This window comes from Vidua chalybeata, chromosome 26 (genome assembly GCF_026979565.1).
Source record: "Vidua chalybeata isolate OUT-0048 chromosome 26, bVidCha1 merged haplotype, whole genome shotgun sequence".
NCBI classification, from domain to species: Eukaryota; Metazoa; Chordata; class Aves; order Passeriformes; family Viduidae; genus Vidua; species Vidua chalybeata.
In genome coordinates this window covers 3,782,497-3,799,699 of record NC_071555.1, presented here as the reverse complement: position 1 = coordinate 3,799,699, position 17,203 = coordinate 3,782,497, and the positions used below count along the sequence as shown (strand labels likewise).

Sequence of the window (17,203 nt, the reverse complement as noted above, 5' to 3'; positions counted from 1 at the left end):
TTCCTTCCTTCCTTCCTTCCTTCGCCGTACAGTAATTTTGGGAATGGCACTTGGGAAAATTCCAAATGCCAGTTCTGCTGTGGCTGATCTACAGAGAAAAACTCACCTGGACATGGTGAGAAGGGATTATTTTGTGAAGTGCTGTTCCGCTGACACTGGGAGTTACTGCTGAGCAGGAACCACAAACACTTCAATTTACCAGGATAACCCTGAGTAAAGACAAAATCCTGGCTGTTCTTGCCAGCCAAGAAGAAAATATCATCAGCTGCTGGCTCTAATTTTTTCCTTTTTCTTATTAGATGCAAGTAAATGTACTTTGAGACTGTTTGACTGGAGTGGAAGTGATGGACTGAGCTATTCTGGAAGGGATGCCCAGATTTTTTTTCAGCTGATCCTGAATATCCATACAGAATGTTTTTCTCCTATATAGGGTGGGACACAGAAAGAGAGATTGCATTCCAGGGAAAAGTAAAATTTTTGAATTTTCTATTTGCTCTAAGGAAAATCTGCATGTATTCAGTTATTTTAGAAAGCAGCACAGAATTATTGACTTCATCACAATCACATCAGTTAGCATAGTTACCATACCAAGAAAAGTGTGGCAGTTTTTAGAGCTGCTGATATTTTCATGGATCTTACATGGCTTTAAATATTTAATCCCTGCATATAATTCCCAAATCACTTTAAAACAAATATTATCAATACTTCTATGTGATAAGGAATAGTTAAAAATCATCATGTGCAATGGAAACACCTTAAATTTCATGAGAGGAGGGAGGAGGAGTTTTTGTAAAGGGTGGAGCTGCTGTGGGCAAGCTCATTGAGACGCTCCAGTTTGTGACTGGATTTCGTCTGACAGTGGTTTCAGGTGAGCTGCTTCTCTTTGGCTGGAGGAATGTGGGGATGATATTTCCGTTTACTCCCATTTACAATTCCAAAATGGGAAAAAAAAATGACAGAAGCACAAATCATTTCCCTGCCAACTACAGCAGGCAGTTTGGAGAAGTAAAATGAGGATAATCTGTAAAATTCTGCATGCAGCAATTGCTTTCAAAGCTTCAGTCTAATATAGTAATGAGGTATCTTCCCCGGGATATCATTCAGAACAGAAAATGCAGCTGAGTAAGAAAGAGTGGAAAAAACACTGTAAATGGATGGATATAATCAAATTATATCACAATATTCCCTGTGCATTTAGATGAACTTAATACACAGAGATGGTCACACAGAGATTAAATTTTAGTTTAATTTGTATTACTTTATCTTTTATTTTACTTTAATTTTTTATTAATTTTAAAGTGCCTTTTTCTTTTTATTACTTACATTTTATTTTGATTCAAATTCATTGAATTTTTGAAAGCCGGTAGCAACTGAGATCCTTGCTAATAAACCAGATGTTTTCAGTTTGATGTCATTCTGCAAATTCAGACCTGTTTCTGGTTGGACAAACTGGTTGTGGTTGCCTGTCCAGTGTTACATGAGAAAGGGTTGGGAAGCTACTGCCTGATCAGAGACAGAGACACCATGTAGAATTGTTTGTCCTGTGTGGAAGGGTTTGAGGTTACATTTGAGAAAGGAAAGTTGGGATTAAAATCCTACTATACTCTTTCTTTCTATACATCAGCAATTTTAAAAAGATCTAGAAGCAGCGCATGAGATGAAAAATGAATGACATGCATCAGTCTGCTTTGATTAATTTATTTTTTAACTCAATTATTTTACAAACCTTTCTATGGTAGTGAAAACATTTGTGGTAAATACCAGCTTACTTTTTGTCAAGGGATTATAACTCACACTAAAACCCTGTTCTCAGCATAAGAACCTCTGAGCTTGTTTGGGTTTTTTGTGGGTTTTTTGTGTTTTTTTGGGTTTGTTTTTTTTTTTTTTTTGTGGGTTTTTTGTTTGTTTTTGGTTTGTTTTTTTTTTTTTTCTGAAAGGTTATTTCTCCTTAAATATGAGGAATACACAGACCAAGTCCAAATGTGGGAAAACATCTCCATGAAATGTCTTGATTTACAGCTAAACTAGACAGGAGAAAATCAGGTTTTGTCCTCAGCAGTAACTCAGTGTCCCTGAAGCCAAAGTGACCAATTCACACTGCTTTCAGCACAAGTTAGTGGTTTTTCTCTCAGCAGCTCTAGAGCAGCCCCTACAGCCCCGTCGGGTGAAAAACATGTGGTTTTGTAGTTTTATAGTGACATTCTAATGGAGAATTCTGAGAAGGAAAGTGGTTGGAGCAGAAGCGTGTGGTTGTCTCAAACAGCTGCTCTACATGGAGATCTTGGAATTAATACTCAGAAGTGCCTTAAAGAACAGGGTGTTTTACACCAGGCTGAAACAAGTGATTCTTCATGTTCAAGTTGTGAGAACTCAGCAAGTTTTGAGTTCAAATTTTTGCAAAATTTCTTCAGTTTTTGTGAAGTTTCTTACAGTTGTGATATACCACTTCTGAGAAAATAATTTTCTGTCAAGGAAGAGCTTAATAAAAAAATCAAGGAATTCTGAAGAACAGTAAAGAACCTGATAATTTCAGAATAGCTATGAAACAGTAAAAGGTTCCTGGAATTGTATGACTTCCACAGATTTTAAAATCGGAGTTCAGAGTGGCATTTTGAAATGCTCTTGTGATAACTTCCACAGCAGTGGGAATGTTGGAAATGGCAATGCACTCAGCTTTGGGACAAAGACTGCTCTGAAGGTAAATCCAAGTGAGTATAATAGAAGAGGAATAAGGAAAAACCAATGTGAAGGAAAAAGAATTTTCTGTGTATATTTCACTCTTCTGTTTGCATGTAAGTTGTCAGAGTTACTGGCGTGTAGCTGGTCTTGTGTAGGCTAGAAAAAGAAAATACTGAATTTGGGGGCTGCAGTGTCAGTTTCTAGAAATCTCTTTGCATTTGTTGGAATGCAAATAGGGACAGAAATAGAGGAGTTGCTCCATAGATTGCCTGTCTATAATTTTAGTTATACAAGAAGATTATAGAAGTGTTTGTGGTTTTGTTGTTGTTTGGTTTGGTTGGTTTTGGAGTTTACTGTTTCATTGTTTGGGTTTGGGTGTTTTTTCCCCCAAAACTGAAAATGTGAGGACAAAGGCAGATTCATATCTTAGAGAGGAATAAATCCTTAAGGCTTCATCATCATTTTGGTGCTGTTCAGGGAATGGGGACACTTGGATGAGGAGTTTAGACAGTTTTGATGTGAGATGCCTGATGTTGCAGGCTGGTGTAAGCTGCAATAAGACAAGCACCAACTGAGGTGGATGTACAAAGTGCTGTAGGAAAATTTCACTCCTGCCTTGCTTTTTCTTGTTCATCTTCTTGCTCACAATTAATTATTCTGATTTCTATAGTTGCTGCTATCACAGGAGGATGGACCACAATCTGTGATAGATGTGAGCTGGACTGGTGAGATAGGATCCCACAGCTCTGGGATTCACAGTATGGAATTGTCATGAGGATTTTTCCAAGCATTTCAATCACAGAATGGTTTGGGTTGGAAGGGACCTTAAAGACCACCTCACTCCAACCCCCTTCTCCAGAGCTCGTCACCTTCCCTAGGTTAGGTTTTGACCTAGGAAGCTTGAGAAGGAGCACCATGAGAGATCTATGAGCACACATCAAAGCTGAACATCTCCTTTTACTCAGAAGCTGCTGCCAGCAGTTTTGGTAAAGCTCTTTGTCACAGTGAAACTCCGGAGGTAGCTACAAGCTGACTTTGGGAAAAGGCACAAAACTCTCTGTTTATCCAAGTAAGTGCCAGAAAATTATCAAAAACTGAACTTTATAATACTGTCTCGGTTTGAACAAACGGGTGTCTGTTTAAGGAAGGCAGCAGCCTCTCTCTTGGAATGGAAAATTCCTTCATTCTGAATTATTATAATTTTGAAATTAAAAGGCTTTCAGGTAAAGATATGGGAATAGGAATTACAGTTTTTTATTAGGAAAACTAAGAACACAAATATAATGGTACAAACAACAACAACAACAACAAAAAACCCTACTGACAGAGTCAGAATACAACTTGACACCCTGTGGGTGAGGGAGGTGGTAGTAGTCTTATTAAATGGTGGTTGTAGTCTTCTTGGAGTGACAGGTGTGGCTCTGCTGAAGTAGATATCTTGTAGAAGAGTGGCATTTTTCTCTGAAGGTGTGGTGGTGGTGGTCTTTTTTTGGGAATTTAGTGGAGAACAAAGCTGTTCCTCTGGGAATTTAGTGGGAAAAGGCCGTTTCTGGTGTTCTAATCTCAGACTATTTCCGGGTAGGATTTTTTGGCTCTTCTCTTTGGGCAGAGCATCTCCCAATGGGATGATGGAATTTTCTCAGCCATGCAGGGACACTCACTGGCCCATGGACAGAAGAGATCTCCTGGAGGGAGGATTGGTTGTGGAAGAGATAAAGAAAACTGCCCAATGAACAGAGGATAACTGCCCCACCTCTAACAGATGGGAAATAGAATACCCCCAAACCATATTTTACAACCCAGAACAAATATTGAGATGAGCTTTGGCCCTGGCAGTGTTCAAGGCCAGCTTGGATGGGCCTTGAGCAACCCGGTCTAGTGAGTGACATCCCTGCCCATGGCAGGGGGTTGGAGTGAGATGACCTTTAAGGTCCATTTCAACCCAAACCATGCTATGTATCTGTGATTCAGGGGGTTAAAGATAATTTTTTCCCTAAATGGCAATCTTCCCAATACCAAGAGCAAGTGGATGTGTCACCTTTCAGATATAGAATAAGTGAATATTCATCTTGAAACTGTCAGACTTGTGAGTCTGGTTGACTCCCTTTCAGCAAAATATTCAAGGTCAAATCTACCATCCCAAGGGGATTTGGCTATAGTAAAAATGCGGTGAACCCCAGATGGTGGGAAGAAATGACGATGTCTGGCTCCAGATCAGAAGGCTGAAAGATAGCTTTATAAAAAATATACTATATTACATTAATATACTATTTAAAGAGATACTATACTATTTTACATACTTACTTTTTACTTACCTATCTAACTAACTCACAAAACTTGTGACTCTCTGCTGAGAGTCTGAGCCACAGCTGGATCCCACTGGTCACTGACCCCAAACAACTTTCACCAGAATCCAATCCAGCAATCACCTCAGGTGAACAATCTCCACACCACATTCCACATAGGGAAACAAAGGAGCAGAGATAAAGATTGTTTTCTCTTCTTCTCTCTGTGCTTCTCCTGAGAGACAGAATTCTGTCTCTCTGTCCAGAGAATGTGAATGTCACAGATTTGGCTTCCATCTTCTTCAGTGCTTTTTAAGGTGGTTTTTTTCAGAGTTAATATCCCCAAGATGAGACCTGTACTTGAAAAATGTCCATGTTTTCCTATTGGTTATAAGGGACACTAGGATTGTAGTAAATTTAGACAGCTCACAAGTGCGGGTCATGTTTCTGGTCTCTCAAGATACTTCATTTCTGTGAACATGTACTTCAGAAGGTCAGTTTCTTTTCAAATCAAGGTTTTTACAAGTTTTACCTTTAGAAATTGAAAACTGCATTTGATAATTATTCCTTTCTTAATAAGTAGGGATAAAGTCTGTCATAGATCAGAAATTTCCATGGCCAGGATTTTGTAAACATTTGCCAAGGTGTAACTTTGGAGGTGAAAATCAAGGGCTTAAATAAAGTAAAACCAGAAAGAATCATGAGAGGCTGTAGGAAGGAAGTGCCCGTGGTTCTGAGGATTTCAGGCAGGTAGATCTGGGCAAAGATGTCCAGTACTAGCTCCACATGGAGATTAACTGATAATTTGGGAACTTTCTTATTCTGAGTTTCCAGAATGGAAGTGGGGAATGCTATGTGAATACATATATTTCAATATTCCAAGAAATTTGATGTTTAATTTGTATCTAACATAGGCTTTAAAATCCCTGGGATAGCAAAGGCTGTGAAGAATTTTTGCATGTCCTCACCTGACCTTGATCACTGAAATCTATTGATGGAAATTTTCTTGAGTGTCTTCATCTTCCACCAAGTTTCCTAAGGTGTTTTTTTTTTTTTTTTCACAGCCTACAATTTTAGTGTTCAGAAAATATCAGTGTACATAGATTTTCATCCCAAGGTACTCTATCAGACTATCAGTAGGAGCAGGTAAGAACTTAGTGGTTTTAGAAATACCCAATTTTCATTTATCTGCAGGTGAAATAAATGCAAAGCAGCTTTCATTTCATCTAGAGTGGCTCAGTGTTTTGGATGAGACTATTCCTGCCTATGAGATTGGATGTGGTACAACCCTTTAACAGAAGGAGAAGGAAAAATACACTGCTGCAGTGTGTTTTGCCAGTGTTTACCAGGAGCAACTTCTTTTAATTTTAAGCCAGATGTGTTTGCCAGCAAATGAGGGACCAGTAGAAACTGAGTCCATTAAGGTTTTTATTACTGCACACATCATTATTCTAAGTTCTCCCTGCAACTGGTAATTCACCTTCACAAATGGAAATAAGCTACAGAAAAAAAATGGTTTTTTTTCCTCATCACTGATTGCCTTGTAATTGTTTTTATGGCTGAAAGTAGACATACAGTTAAGATGGAGTGATAATTACCAAATGGTGAAAAAAAATCAGTTTCCAGTTTAAAGGAGAAAGAAAAGGAAGGGCTACATACAATTGGGTGTAACAGGTTGATGGTGATGTCTCTAGCTAAGCCATGAGTCTTATTCCATAATAAACTATGGACATTATCATTTCCTACTCCCAATTTTGTTTAGTTGGCTTCTCTTCTAGGAAAGGAGGAGTTAAAAAGGCAAATATATTTCTTTGGATGGTTTTTGCAAAGCACTTTCTGGCTGTGTGAACACAGGAAACTTTGGGAAATTAACTTTTGGACAAGGAACAAGAATTATTGTAAAACCAAGTAAGTGAAGATGGATAATTTAATAATTACACGTCTGTGTTCTTTTTTTCTAAATATTTAATTTGTTTAATTTGAAGGTTTAGGAAATCTTGTCTCTGTTCTGGTGAGTGTCCATAAGACTGAAAACCTTTTCATTATTGGTTTTTCTTAACCCTTCTCAAATGTACTGTATTACCAGGGCAGTGGCATGGAATGATTCAGACTAATCTTTTTTGTTCTTTTATAATTGATATATTGACACAATAATGGTTGCAGAGAAATGTTGAAATACTAAATACTGTCTTTTTGTACCCATGAAATAGCTTAAAAGGGGAAAAAAGTGAAGACTTGTTTGCTTTTACAGACCCAAAATATATACAGAAATGGGCAGAAAAGTATTAAATACTGCCATGTATGATAAGATTTAGTTTAGCAAAATTTTAAGCAACAGAAATAAATTGCTGTGGATATCATCACCAGCAGAGCAAGACATTTTGCTTCCCATTGGCTTCCACAGTGGAACAGAGTCCACAGAATCTGCTCAGTTCATCTGCAGTGGTTTCTATAAAGACCTTTGTCACCGTGTGTCTGCTGGTGACAGGAAAGTCACTTTTGGTGGAGGAACTCATCTCTTTGTGCTTCCAAGTAAGTCTTCCAGAAAAAGCAGTGTTTCAGCATTTGTTTTCACTCAAAAATGGTGTTTTGTCACATGCCAGATCCAGTGAGAGCCCATTCCGTACTACTCCTGAGTACTCAGCAGAGCTGGATGCAGAAATGTTCTTGTGCTCTGCTCCTAGAGATCTTCTCCCAGATCCAGCTGGAATGATGAATTCAGATTCCTCCTAGAGCCTCACAGCAGTATAAACAGACAGGATAACTGCAAGTGTCTGTTCAATTCTGTTCTGCCCTTGCAATTTCTGTGAGGTGCTTTTTATAAAGGAGTTTGTATTCAAGTCTCCAGAGCCAGGTTTTCACCCAAGCCAATATCTGACAAAGTGCAAAGACTTTTTCAGGGGCTAGGACACATTTCCTACCCATTCACAGGTTTTGGCAGTGCAAGTTCAAAATTACTGCATTGTTTGGGCAAGTTCAATCAATATGGAATTGGAAGTCATTAGACTTCCAATCGGAAATTAGCTTGAATATCTAAGCCTCCCTCTGGAGCTCAGATAATCAAGCTAATGAAAAGTCACCTCATTCTACCAGGCTGTATGACTTTGTTGCCCACTGAGTATCTGGGATCAAATGAGCACTCGGGAGGCAGATATACCTGAGAAACAGAAATCAGTAAAGTAAAATGAACTTTCTTTTCACTTTGTAGAAAGAAATCTTGTAGAAACAAAAATCTCCAATTTGCAGTCAAAATTTAAACAAAATACCTGAGAAAGAAAGGAAGAAAACAAATCCAGACAGCATTTCCCATAAAATTTTTGTGTACATCTGACTGGTTGGTTCTAGGTATTTTTCCATTTTGACCTGTGAAAGGCCCAACTTTTTCTTTATAAGGCAGGTCCTGTGGCTCCCCAGTGTGCTTTTAGCTGAGTTCAAACTTCAGAGATTACTTTTGTAGGGAACCCTCAGGCAGTGCAGCTGCAGGAGGGAGAAAGCAGATATTTGGACAGGGGACACAGATAGTTGTGACAACAAGTAAGTGTAGCCTGGTTAAGGAAGCTGCTTTTTTTAACCTGTTTACCTTCCTATTCTGCCAGACACTTTGCAAACGTACTCAGCTCAAATTACTGTTCCATCATGCAGATCCACAGGGTGTAATTCTTCTTCACTTGTGATGATCTCAAATACTGCAGCAGTCTTACACTTGGTTTTGCTGCCTGTATTTTGTAGAGATCAGGCTAAATAATCTTAGTAAGTCCCCATTCCTGACTTGTGATCAGAATGGTGTTTCTGTCAGAATTTGCCTTGGATTCATAGGTGAGAAACTGTGTGTTTGCTGAATTCTGTGATAAGCATTTCTCTTTTCCAAATGCCAGGAAATACTCCCTCCAGGGGAGGAGAATGGTAGTAGTGAAAAGTGATATGTGGAAAATGACAGGAGGAAACCCAAGGCTCACCCAAGTGACACCACAACGTGTAGGTTAATTCAGCTACAGACTTGGTTTGATCCACATCTTAGTCAGGATGCAGTGGGTGATGTGTGCCCTGATTGGGTGCAGGAAGGAGAACTGCATGGGGTTGCATTAATGAAATCTTCATTTTTGCATTTCTGAAAAACTCCCATAAGCTAGTCATCCACTTGAATATGTGTGGAGCAACTCAGATATGCAAGGAAGAGCTGAAATGGGTATATTCATCACAGAAACTCGTTAGGAGGATGGTTAATTACCTGACTGCAAGGGCAAGTTCTCTTTCTCATCTTTATATTTCTGTCACCGTTGAGTCAGGAATGGAAAATAAATGACACAGACTCTAGGTCAGAAGGCTAAGGGGCCAGAAACCCCAACTTTATTGGAACCCCTTCTTTTATACATTGTTCCTATACAGGTGGACCTGATTGGTCATTTAATCAACACATTTCACATGATTGGATAATTAAGAAGGCACCCTTTCGTGAACATCTTATGAGAAAAACAACTTGTTATATACACCACCTGCAGATAGTTTACCATTTGTTTAGCATTCTTCCTCTCTGCCTCCCTAAAACTTCCCAGACCAATTCATGGGAAAGCTTATCTGGCTTTCTCTCTCTCTGACCAGACTGTCATATCCATATATTTCAGTGAGCAGATGTTGTCTGAATTCTTAGTGAGGAACAAGTAATGCAGGCTTGCAGTTAGGATGGAAGTGTTTTCCTGTCCGGGTAGCTTACAGAATGGAAATGTTTTATTGAATGCCAAATATATGCCTAGATTTTCTTTGCCAGGTTCAGTAAGTCTGGGAGGGGATTATCGGAGTTCAATCCTGTCCAGAAGCCATCACAGAGCAGGAGTTTCGTGGTTTGTGTGTATTTGCAGAACAGGAAGGGTTTTTGCAAAGGAATTGAATGATGTGTGAATTCAGGAAGCAACTATGAAAAGTTGCAGTTTGGCAAAGGGACGAGGCTCAGTGTTAAACCAAGTAAGTGCATGACCTGAACAAGAGTGTTTTGAAAAGTATTGGAGAATCAGAGGCTTGGAATTGATGGTATGTAATTACCCTGGGAGAGGAAAGGGTCCTTCCATATCTGCTGCTTCTGGGGCTGAAATGAGTGTAGCTGGAAGATTTAGTGGAAACAGAGCAGCAAGAAGTCTGGGGTTTTGTTGTGAAGTCTGAGAGTTCATGGAGAGTATCTGTTATGAGAGGAGTCCTTCCAGGAATTACAGTAAGTTTCTACTCACACAAAGGATGCACGGACTAAATTCCCAGCAACATGGAAATCATGTACATCAGTGTAGAGTGCCAGACAGATGACAAATCTTTCACCAAACTACTGAGCTGTCTCAATTCTCAAGTTGCTTGATCTTCATGGTATTCCTTGGTAGAAGGAGATACTGCAGACAGTGTAAAAGAATGATTTTCCTTGTGCTTTTCACATTTATCCCTTTTGAAGAGCACCACAAGGTCTCTCCACATGTGGAATTACATGTGCAGGAAAGGAGAAGATGGCTCTTCAGAGAACTGGCAAGTCTCTGTCCTATAAAAAAAAGTGATTTAATATGCGTTAACAGGTATAGAAAAGCCTGCAGAAGTTCTGCTAATGTGAAATACAGAGCCAGGTGTCCTTGACAGATTGTTCCCAGTCACATCTTCTCCTGCAAAACCACTCAGGATGGGGGAGTGCAGAGCTCCTGGGAATGTCTGTCTTGTCGTAGCACAGCTTTCAAAATAAATGGATTTATCAGATAAATAAATCCATTTCTTTCAAAATAAATGGATAAATAAATCCATTAATTATTATTTATTTATTGGATAAATAAATCCATTATTTCAAAACAAATGGGTTTTCAACTCTAGGATTTCTGTAGGGAGGATCTTAATTGATTCCTGACTATGACAAAGCCTCCCACAATTGGGGCACTTCATCATTCTTGACCTGTAAAAAGTATTGATACAAAACCTGCAAGGGGACACAGAAGAGGCACTCCAGCCTTCATTTTTTGGGGATCCCTAATAGGCATTTTGCACAGAGAGTTTTATGTTGATGACAATGGAGTCTCCTGCCCTGGAAGCTGAAATGTGCAGAAGAGCATAGGGGTTTTTGTAAGGGAGTGTTTGACTGTGTGTACTTAGGAAATGCAGACAGACTGACCTTTGGAAGAGGAACCAGGCTGCTGGTAAAGCCCAGTAGGTATCTCCTCACCAAGGGCAGACTGAATCTTTTCAGTTTTTTATTAGAATGCAGCAGGAAAAGCTTCTTTATAATTCGAAGGAAAGAGGGCATGGGGGAGGAGAGCACATTCTGAACAATTAGCTTCTAACTCTTTGCCAGGTTGCTGTGAGTGGAACAGCTCTGAAACTGCTGCTGTGCTAAAATCAGGGAACGTGTTTGTATTGTGGAGCACCTCAGTTAGAGGAACCTCTTGGGGAATGTATTTGAGATGAACATACATGAATAGCCTTTGTTTACTCAGAAGATTAGAGAGAGCTGCTTTCTGAGACTTGGGTTTGCATCCCTTATTGGAGCCATTGTCAACTAAACAAACAGGAAAAATGAGGACCTTAGATTGCTTTTCTCTGGAAGTTTCTGTCTGTTTAATTTTTCTTTGCTTCTTTCTCTAATGGGTCTGGTCCCTCGCTTAGCTTTTGAGATTGACTAACTGGCTGATCTGCCTGACTCCTTTTTTAGACCATGAGAAGTTTGAGAAACAGCTCTGTTAGTTGTTTAAACAAGTGGTTGAAATTTCATCCCCTTCTGAAATGTCAAACAGTGTGTTCTGGCTGTTAAAGGCTGAGGCTTTTCTGCTTTACCATTTTTGTAGAAAGGTTGATTACTGTGGGATAACTGAGTCTTCCTGGAAACTCACCTTTGGGAGAGGCACAAAACTAATTCTGAAATCAGGTACATCTGAAAACAAATAGTTGTTTCACATTATAAGGGCAAGGCTGAGATTCTTCTCTCTCCTGAACATTACAAAAATTGTCCAAGAACTTCAACTACGTTATGCTAATAGGGTTTGGATTTCTCCTGCACTCAGAATTGTTTCTGTCTGGAAAGATCAGAGGTATGCAGCTGACAAAACATCCTAATTTAGATTGAAATGTATGTGGCAAAGGTGGCATCTGTTGTCCCCCTTGATCTCTTTTGGAAAACACACATATGTGTGTGGACCCAAAGCTGTGTGTGGTTTTTGTAAGTGAGTGTGTCACTGTGTGAATTCAGCATCTGGCTGGAAAGTGACCTTTGGAAGTGGGACACAGCTGATAGTGAAACCAGGTAGGTGGAAAACCTGAAGGGAATTATGGATAGGAAAGCCTAATTCCTCTTTCCAGGAAAGTATTGAAACAGTCATTAAAATCCCATTGTTCTTTCCTTCTGAGAGCAACTGAAGTCCACAGCTTGACCTTGCACCAGAGGGAAAAAAATCATTATGAAGTTAAACACCTGCTTGTGGGGCTGGATTTTCCTGTGCCATATGTGTCACTGAGAGCTGTGACATTTTTCAGTCATTTTCTTCACTACTGCCTGTTCCCAGGAACCTCCCAGACCTGCAGACCTCTCATTGTTCTTTTATTTCCATTGTCCGGAACCCAGGCAAGGTCCTCATTAATTCCCAGAGGCTGCAGTTCCTTCTCTGCTGGGAAACCTCTTAGCCTTTGCTCTGTGTCTCCTACTTCTGGCTACAGAGAAGTTTCCATCCAGGTTTGCACTCCTTGACAAACAAACAAACAAAAAAAAAAAAAAAAAAAAAAACAAAAAAAAACAAAAAAACCACAAACCTGGACTGTAATGGAAAGAGGCTGGAACAGACATGGAATTTTTTGTTTAGGGAATCAAGAAATGTGTTTTTAAGCTGTGCAGGAAGGTCCAGGAGGAGAACTCTGCTTTTAATGCTGATCTAATGCTGAAGGAGGAATTTTGCTGTGGGATTTCTTTGCATGAATGAAGGAGAAATCTTTCAGTCAGTGCCATCTCTATCCAAACGGAACAAGACCATAAACTAGGAAAAATCTTTACAGGAAATATAGTTAAAACTTCCAAGGCGTTTACTTGGGTAGACTAAGTTAAAAAGAATGTCATGTAGGACCTAATTAAGTACTGGAGGAAAAAGGGTTTTGTTTTGACAGCAAACACTGTGTGAATAGCTATGGAAACAAATTCACCTTTGGAAGCGGAGTGCAGCTAAGGGTAAAACCAAGTACGGTTTAAACCAGTTTTTGCTCAATATTGTAGATCTAAAGAAGAAAGATTCAAGAAGTCATACTAGTGATATCATTGTCGTTGCTAGAAATGAAGGGATGGCATTTTTTAAGAATGATTTATTGCTTAGATGAACATTAATCTTAGAGGCTGTGAGATTTCAGAGGAGTATTTGGCTATAGTTCAAGAGTAGTCACAAATTTCTTTGTTACAAGGTAATACAGAACTTTCTAAACTAATAGGCAGTTGCCACAGAAATTATTTTACTTTTCTAACCTATTACTTTTACTTACTTTTGTTGTACTGCAGATACTTTTATTTAATGGGTTCTAACTCACATGCACACATTGGCTTCTATTATAGCTTCTAAACTTTTTGTTTACTTTATACAATTACATTACTATACTATAGACTCTTCACTATCTTAATATAGTTTCTCACTTACCTAGGGCACATTCTCACCTAAAACTATAGAAACATAAGTTTATTATTTTTCTGCTTAATTTCTGTGTATTGTATTTTTACATCAATCTAAGCTTCTTCTAAGGCTGCAGATCAAATCCTTCAGTGTCTGTAGAAGTTTCTATTTTTCTGATTCCCACATAAGCTGAAGAAAAGTCTACTAGAGAATGTCCTCAATTACCCTGTCAGTGATCTTTCCCTCCTTTCAGATACCCAGTGTGGAGCCCTGACCACATTTCGTGCCATGGCCATGCCAGCTGGGGTTGCTTTTCTGTCTCAGCTTGTGGATGAGCTTGTGCTCTGGCTGAGCTGAAAAATGCTGTGTGAGCTGTGGCACAAGCTCACATTGGCAGAGGGACACAGCTCCCAGTTTCAGCTGATAAATGCACCAATTTCTTGTTAACTCCTTCAGCATGGGTCAAAACTGCCCCATGCCCAGCGAGAATTTCAGGATACCCTTCCTGGGCAGGAGGTTCTTCAGTTATGGGGTTACATGTCACCTTCCCTTCCCTTCCCTTCCCTTCCCTTCCCTTCCCTTCCCTTCCCTTCCCTTCCCTTCCTCTCCTCTCACAGAAGGAGCAGTGCTCCCAAACAGGATTTGCACCCACAAATCCAAGAGTGCTCTTGACCCCACGGGCAGATCATGGCACTTTTCCCTTCAGGCTGTGGCTGAATCCTCCTGGCATTCAGCCCTGTCTGCTGGGCTGTGGGTTACCAGTGCTGCCAGGAGGTGGGGAAGGTTTTTGTTAGGAGAGGAAATGCTGTGTGAACTCGGCATCAGGTGCTTATGTACCCACCTTTGGCTCTGGAACCAGACTCACTGTTTGGCCACGTAAGTCCAGCCCTGCTGCTGTGCTTTCTGTGCTTTCTGCTGTGCTTGAGCTCATTCCTTGGGTGGCTGAGAGCAGCAGCCTGGCTGGGGTTTGGCCACCTCTGTGTGTCCCTAGCCAGGGGTGACTTTGCTTTCAGGGAGTGTCCAAGCCAGCCTCCTTGCTCTGCCTGTGACTTTGGGAGAACTTTGGGATGCACACAGTGGCCACACGCCTGCTCCTATGGGCACAGCTGCCCTGGCCAGGCTGTGCTGTGCCACTGCAGCCCAGGGAGGCACAGGAGCCAGGGCGAGGCTCTGTGTCCCCTCTGCTGCCCCTCTGAGCCAGGCCATGGCTGGACAAAGGCTGGGGGAGAGGTGCTGCTCTGCAGGGGCTGGCTGGGTTTTTGTTAGGGCAGGAAATGCTGTGTGATTCAGGCTCTGGCTACGGCAAGCTGACCTTTGGCTCAGGGACCAGGCTGTCCATCCAGCCCAGTGAGTGAGCAGCTTTCTGTGTGTCCTTTGTCCAAAGTCCTTGAGTGTCCACTGGAGAGTGTTCTACACGTGCTTGTTGTGTCTAAGCCACCTTTGTTAGGGGAGGGAGATTTCAGCTGTCATTTCATTTACTGCAGATGGTGCACAGGAGTCTCTGAGATGGCAACCAGCATGAGAAACCCACTCCTTTAGCCCAGAGCATGAACAGCAGGCACTCAGACAGGGGCTTGTCCTTGTAGGTCCAACAGTGCCCTTGATGCTGCAATGAGACCATGGCAGCTCTTCCCTTCAGGCTGCGGCTGCATCCTCCTGGCATTCAGCAGTGTCTGCTGGGCTGTGGATGAGCAGTGTGCTGGGAAGGTGGTGGAAGTGTGGTGGGGAAGGTTTTTGTTAGCAGAGGAAATGCTGTGTGACTTTGGATCAGGCTACGACAAGGTGACCTTTGGCTCGGGAACCCGCCTGTCCATCCAGCCCAGTGAGTGAGCAGCTTTCTGGGAAAGCCTTGCCAAGGCTGGGACTTGTCTCTCACAGCTGCTCCAAATTTGGAAAGGCAAAGGGAACTGCTGCTTCTCAGACAGCAGCTGGGGAACAGATGGTGCCTGGTGCAGGGAATGGAGCCTGTTGTGTCAGGGAGCTTTGCTGGTGCCTGCATTTTGCAGGTGCTTTGTGCTTGACATCAGGTGCAGGGCTGGCAGAGGAGTTTTTGCAATGGAATGTGTCAGGGTGTGAATGTGGCTGCCAGAGTCATTTTTGGCAAGGGGACGGTGCTTTCAGTCCTGCCAGGTGAGCGAGCCCTTGTCCTGGGCAGTGGAATTGCTTCATTTCTCTCTTGCCCTTGGTTGTTTGGAGGGGCACAGCTTTGGGAAGCACAATGTTTGCAGCCCTGCCATGGCCCTGGTGTCCCCTGGATTTGGGGTTCCCATGTGGCCCCTGCCCTCTGCTCTGTTCCAGCATCCAGAGCCTTTCTTCAAGGGACTCTGGTGCCTGGGAACATTTCCAGCAGGAGGATTTGCTCTTTAGACAATGAGCTGGGGGCATGGCAATGCCACGCTGACAGTGCCTGGGCCCAAAGGAGCTTTAGGAGAGAGAGACAGATGGAGAAACTTGTGCTCAGAGCCTGTGTGTGCCTGTGCAGGGGCCAGCTCTGGGATTGTGTCACGGGCTCTGCTCTGTGGCAGCAGCTCCAGCTGCCCTTGGGCTCAGGGCTCCAGTGCCCTCTGGCCAAGGCAGGGGCTCAGGGCCCGAGTGCTGCAATCTCTCTCCCCCAGCAATTCTGTCCTGGGGCTGGGCTGGGCTGGGCAATGCCAGGAATGGCCCAGCAGGAATGGAGAGCCGGGCTTTCCCTGCTGGAGCACCTCTGGCACTGCAAAGATGCCTCCTGCAGCTGCAGATCTGGGCTGCTGGGAAGGTGCCCTGTGCCAGGGATCCTGATCCAGGCTGCCTCCAGGGGGTTCTTCCCTTCCCTTTGCCATGGCAGGGTGAGCAGCCTTTGGGGCAGGGATCCCAAACTGCTCCCTGCTAACTGAGGGGGAGCTTCTTCCCACCTCTGACATCTTTGGTGAGCACAGTCCAGTGCTGTTAGCCCCAGGGACTGAGCAGAGAAATGGGGTTTGGGCCAAGAGAGGCCAGAGGAGATCTCTGGAAATCTGTGTGGGTGCTCAGAGCCTCTTGCAGGGGCAGCTCCAGGGCTGAGAGGATCCCAGCCCTGCAGCAGCCCCTGAGGGGCTGGATGGAGAGGCCCATTTTGTAATGAGCTGTCACACTGTGTGACTTATTCAAACTGGGGAAAAGTGACTTGGGGCAGTGGAACCAGACTTCTCGTTGTCCCAGGTGAGTTGTCTCCCCTCTGAGCTAAGCCGGACCCAGCACAGAGTGAGCTGAGCTCCAGCTGCACCAAGAGCAGTGCAGTGGCTTTGGGGAGAAATTTGGATGCAATTTCACCCAACAATTCTGTCTGGGGGCTGTGCTCCAGCAGCTGCAGCCCAGGACCAGCAGCCAGGAGAGGAAAGGTGAGCTGAGCTCGCAGGGAAAGGAAATCTTGGTGTTGAGCTGGAGAAGCCCTGGCCAGAGTGGGTTTCCCAGCAGAGCAAGAGGCAGCCCTTTGAGCACTGTGCTGGGAAGTCTCAGTGCCAGGAAGGGACAGGGATTTTACAAACTGCCTGAGAAAGAAAGTCCTGAGCTTTTTTTCTCTGCCTCCTCTCCGAGCTGCAGTTCCCGAGGCCAGGGGCATCTCCTGTCCAGGGCTCATCCCTGTCCTGCCAGCAGGAGCTCAGAGCAGCTGAGAGGCCACCTGAG

At 42.6% G+C, this 17,203-nt stretch overlaps 1 protein-coding gene across 1 annotated transcript in view; it reads left to right on the top strand.

Moving 5' to 3' along the window:
- LOC128800286 (M1-specific T cell receptor alpha chain-like) overlaps positions 1 to 17,203 on the top strand; it is a 226,754-nt gene that overhangs the window by 187,251 nt on the left and 22,300 nt on the right. The window contains exon 3 of the mRNA XM_053965404.1: positions 14,847 to 14,908. Coding sequence (XP_053821379.1) covers positions 14,847 to 14,908 — 62 coding nt within the window. The remainder of the gene's footprint in view (positions 1 to 14,846; positions 14,909 to 17,203) is intronic.